At 42.1% G+C, this 6,298-nt stretch overlaps 1 protein-coding gene across 1 annotated transcript; it reads right to left on the minus strand.

Annotated features, from left to right (window-relative positions):
- Positions 1-2,123: 2,123 nt before the first annotated feature.
- Positions 2,124-5,945, minus strand: LOC122945957 (olfactory receptor 8B12-like; the record flags this gene model as incomplete). Its single annotated transcript, XM_044305191.1, has 2 exons — positions 5,024-5,945; positions 2,124-2,143 (listed from the first exon to the last, which is right to left on the minus strand). Coding segments are annotated over exons 1-2 (942 nt in total), but the record flags the coding sequence as incomplete, so codon positions are not given.
- Positions 5,946-6,298: the final 353 nt, after the last annotated feature.

The raw sequence follows: 6,298 nt of genomic DNA on the forward strand, positions 1-6,298 counted from the left end.
CATGGGACTTTTTTGATCCCTTTTATTACCTTTTTTGGGAAGTAACGTGGGCAAAATTTTAATTTCATCATAGTTTTTTAATTTTTTTATGGTGTTCACCGTGCGGGTAAAGTAACATGACCGTTTTATAGATCAGGTCATTAGGGACGCAGTGATATCAAACATGTGTAGGGAATTTTATTTTTTTCATTTTTGTGTTTTTTGATTTTTACATTTTTTCACTTTTTTTTAATCCAGACCCACTTGGTTCTTGAAGATCCAGTGGGTCTGATGTCTGTATTATACAGTACAGTACACTATATAGTGTACTGTACTGTATTTTTACTTTACAAAGTCTGATTAGACTTCTGACTTTAGCAGAAGTCTAATCAGCACCATTGACAGCCTCTGATCAGTACCATGGACAGCCAGATGCCTGTGAAGGCATCCGGTTGCCATGGTAACCATCACTCGCTGCCACAGCAGAGCAGTGGGTGATGGGGAGGGAGGGGGGCCCCCTTCCTCTCCCATCGGGGGCTGAAAAGGCACAGCAGCCCCCAATGGGAGAGGGAGGGAGCTCCCTCCCTCTTAACCTTTTCCATACAGCGGTCCCTACGGACCACGGCATGGAAGGGGTTAAACGCATGTCATCTGTCCCAGCACAGATGTCAGGCATTTCAAGCAGACTGTCAGCAACGTGCTGATACTCAGCAAACCGCTCGGCTCTCCTGAGAGAGGGGCCGGGCGGATGATCGCATGCCTGCCCGCTCCCCCAAGCACCACCACCCGCCCTCCCTGCCACACTCCCCGCACCTCCCCCCCGCTGTGCCCGCCGGCAGATAACAAAGAGGATAGCGGGGGGGGGGGGGGTTAAACATTAAAATAAAGCTTATTTCTGTTGTAAGCGTATAGTGGTGTATTTCAGTAAAAATACAAATATATACGCACTGCACTGTTACAATTATTTCAGGTGAAAGCGTATAGGGGTGTATTACTGTAAAAAAATAAAAATATATATGCACTGCACTCTTTAAGTGTTTAGTGGTCTATTTCAGTAAAAAAAAATATACTATATATTCGTCGCTTTTAGGGGTGTTTTAATTTCCGTTTAATTTGTTTAGTTCAGCTAAGTATTTCAGGCAGAGAAGTGTCAGGCCATACACAGAGGAGTGGCAGAAGCCTAAATGTTTCTGGCACAATCAGAGGTTGCAGCAGAGTAAGGGGGCATGGCAGCAGCAGTGGCAGCGAGAGGCCTGAGCTCCCGGTGTCATCTAGCAGTCGTGTCTTGACCAGAAACCCTGCGGTCCGCCGCTTACTCCGCTAGCCGAGAAAGTAGTGATGAGAAGAGCTGTCAGGCTCCTGACCAAGAGACCGTTGAGGCGGACATCAGTGACATGCAGAGACTACTCGATGATGATAAAGCCGATCGCACTAGGTAGCCGGGTGCAGAAGGGGCTTCATCATCATCAGGAGAAGAGGGTGGCAGCTTGCCCGTGAAGCAGCGGCTGAGCCAGCAAGCTGGTAGCATGGCTGGGAGTCAGAAGGGTGTCAGCAGTGGGAGGTCGGGAGCCAAAATCCCCAGGGTAGACCACCTGTTTTGCAGCAGCCTACCTGCCTGGGAAGTAGTGGTGCAAGGGTTCACAGAGACAGCAGCGGTAGCAGTCACTCAATGCGGACTGTTGGGGAGAAAATAAGGTACTCGGCGGTGTGGCAGTTGGGAACAAAAGAGTTTGCCCTTGAAAAGCTGTCCTGCTCGGCCAGTAGTGTGGCATCAGAGCGGGTGTTTAGTGCGGCGGTCACTTTGCCACTCTGTGGTATCTTGCTGCTGCTACTGCCATCTTCACACTATGTCACCTTGCCACTTTGTGGTATCCTGCTGATGCTGCTGTTGCTTCCACCTGACCACTGTGTCTTAGGTCCACTCAGTGGACTTCTCATATTGTTCCCACCCTCGCCTGGTCATGACTGGTCCACTATTTTGGCTTTCGGCCTGGCTGACATCATCATTTATTTGGCATTTCTTCTGATCTGTCAGAAGAAAGGAAAAATGAGACGCACAACGAACCCTGTCTGTGTAGCAGCTGTAAAGCCTGTATGGTCCCATCAGAATTGGCTTGTGATTTGGTAGCCAAAAGCAGGAATGGGTACAAAACACAGAAGACATGCAAATATTCCATTCACGTGTTATCTCTGTTTTAGATCGACTCCTGTTTTTTTTTTTTACATTAGCAATACTGATGGATATTTGACCAAATGCTGACCAAGCAAGGGCATATTCTCCACAGACAGGATCCGTTTTTTGTGGGTTATTGTTGAAGGCTCATAGGAAAGGCAAATTAATCAGTGACGTCAACACAAACTTAATGCTTGCTGACACCCTCTCCCCTCTGTCGGGGGGCTCTACTTGTTTAAGCGTTTAATAGAACAGGTTCTGTAGACATCTATGTGGAATCAGCTGACGACGGTGTAAAAGACTGCACTTCTTCCTGACACTAACATCGACTGTGAGGCTGAGTTCATACTTCAGTTATTTGGTCATTTTTGGACCTGTGACTGCCCAAATAAGTGATTCTAAGAGTGACACCTGTGATCTGCATGTCATACGGACTCACAGTATTATTTCACTACCAAAGCAGACTCCCTATGTGTGTTACTGCAAGGCACAGTGTTCTACACTACCAGAAAGGCTCTCTGCAGCCAGGAAATAGCAGTTTTTTAACATAATTCGCCGCAAATTTATTCAGAACCGGTGAATCAAATTTTTGGGGAAAAATTCACTTATCTCAAAAAATTGTCCAGGTGGTGGATTACAAAACCATCCTTTGAGTGCTATTTCTACCATCAATTTCAAAAAGCTGGAAAATGTCTCAAAGTAAAAACAGGATAGTGAGAAGCCCATTGGGAGTGTTTTGTCATAGTAGTAAATGCCTTCAAATTGAAACCCAAGGGAATTTTAACCCTATGGGTTATCTGGAAGTAATCTGAAGGCCGATTTGATATCTGTCTTTGCTAAGAAGGCATTTTTTCCTGCTTTGTTTAATAATTACAATGCCTGATCAAAAGACGCATAGTGTACTGAAGTAAGTGTACTGAAGTAACATTTTTATCAATCAAGTCGTTTAATGAATGGTCTTTAGGAAATGATAAGTGATATATAAGCTGGTAACTATTTGTTTCCTTTTTTGGGACTAGCCCCAAGGGGGATATTCTAAAGTTTTTGAATGGAGGAGATTTAAACGGACCTGCTACCCTATTTTCGTAAATTTCTTTATACATTTTTCTAAAACTGCATTTTTTGTTTTTATTTGCAAATTTCAAGTTGTCAACAAAAGAATAACCAGAACCTGTAAAGGAAGGTACATAAAAAACAAAAGAAAAACTATCAATTAGTGTTTGGGCCATCGTTTTGTTTGGATAGTAGTAGATAAACATTGAATGATTCTTGGTATGATCAGTGGGGTCACTTACTCTTGTCTCTCTTCACTGGTCTTCCAGGCCCCGTCTGTCAACTTCCGCATGGACAGGGTCACATGCACTGCTTTAGCCAATGACTAGCCTCAGCAATGATGTGTCCCCAAGTGGCATTTCTTTGCTGTGTGATGTGCTGCTTGAGAACACGTAACAGCTACTACCTAGACACAGTGGTTGCACACAACAACCCCTTTAAGGGCTTTGCCATAGTGTGTGTCAAGATAGCAGGTAGCAGCAAAAGATTGAACTAAGTGTTATAGAGTACATGGCACATGGCAGGTGAAGCTCCTGTTATAGATTTTGCACCTGGGCCTTGTAGCAAGTTACGACTCTGGGCATATACCCCAGCTGATGCCAATTTCGACTTACAGGAGCCACTATTTTTGTAGACTTAGATTTAAGTCTCTAATACTCAGTTGACCCCAGAATCTGGACCTATGTGGTTTTCCATAGATTTATTCCATGCACACTTTTGGCTGAAATGATCTAAGCAGTAGTGGTTGCAGTAGAGGAATAGCATACACACTTCTGTATATGGAATCACCATCTGGTGGTGGTGAAGAACAGGAGAAGATTATCAAAGGTGGGTAGCAGGACTCAAACTAACTAGACAATGTAATAAAGCACAAGAATAGGGTCATTAACAAATAGGTGTGTGAACCTAGGAGAATGAGATAAAAGAAGTCAATGCTGACCTGGTCAGGTTGAGGGGTTGGGGTTAGCTGCAGCAGTCCCCTTTTGTAAACACGATATCACCAATGCAGCTGGGTAAACAGAGTCAGGCTGGGAGAACCAGAGCGGAGGCAAGAGATCTGTCAGGTGACAATCTATTTTTTATATCAGGCACATCACATGTTCGCTTTCCTCCTGAAACCGGACAACCCCTTTAAGAACATTTGGATTGGGATAGCTTAGTAGAGTAATAAAGCTGGAAGCATATGGGTGCCAAAGTTCAGCTTATGATCGCTGGACAGCATCTAAACCTACCAAATCCACTATTTATGAATATGACACATGGCATTAATACATTTTGCACAATTGCAGTGTAGATGTATTTATTTCAGTACACCTGGGGAATACCTGACTAGGAGGCATGACTTTTTAGCAATTATTTAAAGTTGCACTTTATAAATATGACACATAAATCTGAAATTTCGACCAACGTTTCCATCCACTTCTGAAAGTGGCACAGGAAGGCATAAGATAAAATTTTCAACAAATCCCCACATGAGACAGCACATATGACATTTCAATGCCAAAAGCCTGGTGTACAAGGTTTGATAAATGTCCTCCTTAGACTTCAGTGAACAAGAACTTGAAGAGGATAAGGTATTGTGATATTTGGCACTGTCGTATGAATTGTGGATGGGCAGTGCTAGTAGAGTGACTGAAGGAGATGCATACGTAAGTTACAATAATTCACAAATATGCCATTATGTAAATGAGTAATCTATTCATACATTGTGAATATACGTCCTATAATTTATAATATTATTACAAAGAGAAGACCACCTGACGGGTGATGGTCCAAGTTTTTCACACTAAGCCTTTGTTTCAGCAGTCACGTTTTTGAATCTCATCCTCCTTCGAAAAGCAGCTTTGACATCTTTATTTTTTAAACTGTAAATCAGTGGGTTTAATATGGGCACAGCTGCCGTGTTAAACAGAGACATTAGTTTGTTTGAGTCTAAGTTGACCAAGGAATGTGGCCTCATGTACTGAATGGCAAGTGTAGTGTAGAGAAGAATGACAACTGTGAGGTGTGAGGAACATGTGTAAAAGGCCTTATGCCTTCCACTGGTTGAGCGAATCTTCAGTATAGCTGCAATAATGAAGACATAGGAAACAAATGTCAAAAGAAAGGGAGTAAAAGCTGAAATGACAACCCCTACAGTGAGAATGTAAAGGTCCAGAAAATAGGCATCACTGCAAGACAATTTCTGCACTGGCATTATATCACAGAAGAAATGGTTGACCACGTTTGACTTGTAGCAGGAAAACCTTAATAATTCCCCAAAAATTGGTATGCTTTCCAATGCGCCTAATAACCAGCATACAATGACCAGTATTGCACATGTTTTACAATCCATGATCATGTGATAACACAAAGGATTACAGATAGCCACATACCGGTCATAACTCATTGCAGCTAAGACTAAAAGCTCACCACACGTCAAAGACAAAAATATGAAAATCTGTACTATACAACTGAGGACAGAAACTCTATTATCTCCTGATATGAAAGATATGATAACATTATTCAGATTGTTCGTTGAGCAACAGATATCTAGAATGGACAAGTTACATAGGAAGAAATACATGGGGGTATGGAGCTGAGGGTCCAGGCAAACCAGTAGAAGAATGGTCAAGTTGCCACCAACAGTGAAAAGATAAATAAGGAGAACCAGAAGGAAAATTAAAATGTGTATCATAGGGACATCAGAGACCCCAGCGATGATGAAATATTTTATCTCACTTACATTGGTGTGATCCATTACTTTTATTCAAAATGATTATGAAAAATTAAGAATACAAAATTTGAATTTCATTTAAAAATTATCCAAAGGAAATTGAAATTTCAAAGTCTGAGTCTGATAGCTACAAGGACACATCTGTAACTCATCTAAGGTCTGTACTAAGTGTTAAATATAAGCAGTGAGTCCTGTGAGAGTTACCCTTGGGTGAGAAATACCCAAATGTATGTTTCCTTTTAGTCAACGCAAGGGATTTAATTATTAGACATTGACATAAAACTTAAATAATGGAAATTTTGGAAAGTCAGGTTAACCCATTAAATGGAGTCTGTGACCTCCAAAATCAAAGTAAGTTTACCAACTATGTAGGGTAG

The sequence above is a fragment of the Bufo gargarizans genome, chromosome 9 (assembly GCF_014858855.1).
Source record: "Bufo gargarizans isolate SCDJY-AF-19 chromosome 9, ASM1485885v1, whole genome shotgun sequence".
NCBI classification, from domain to species: Eukaryota; Metazoa; Chordata; class Amphibia; order Anura; family Bufonidae; genus Bufo; species Bufo gargarizans.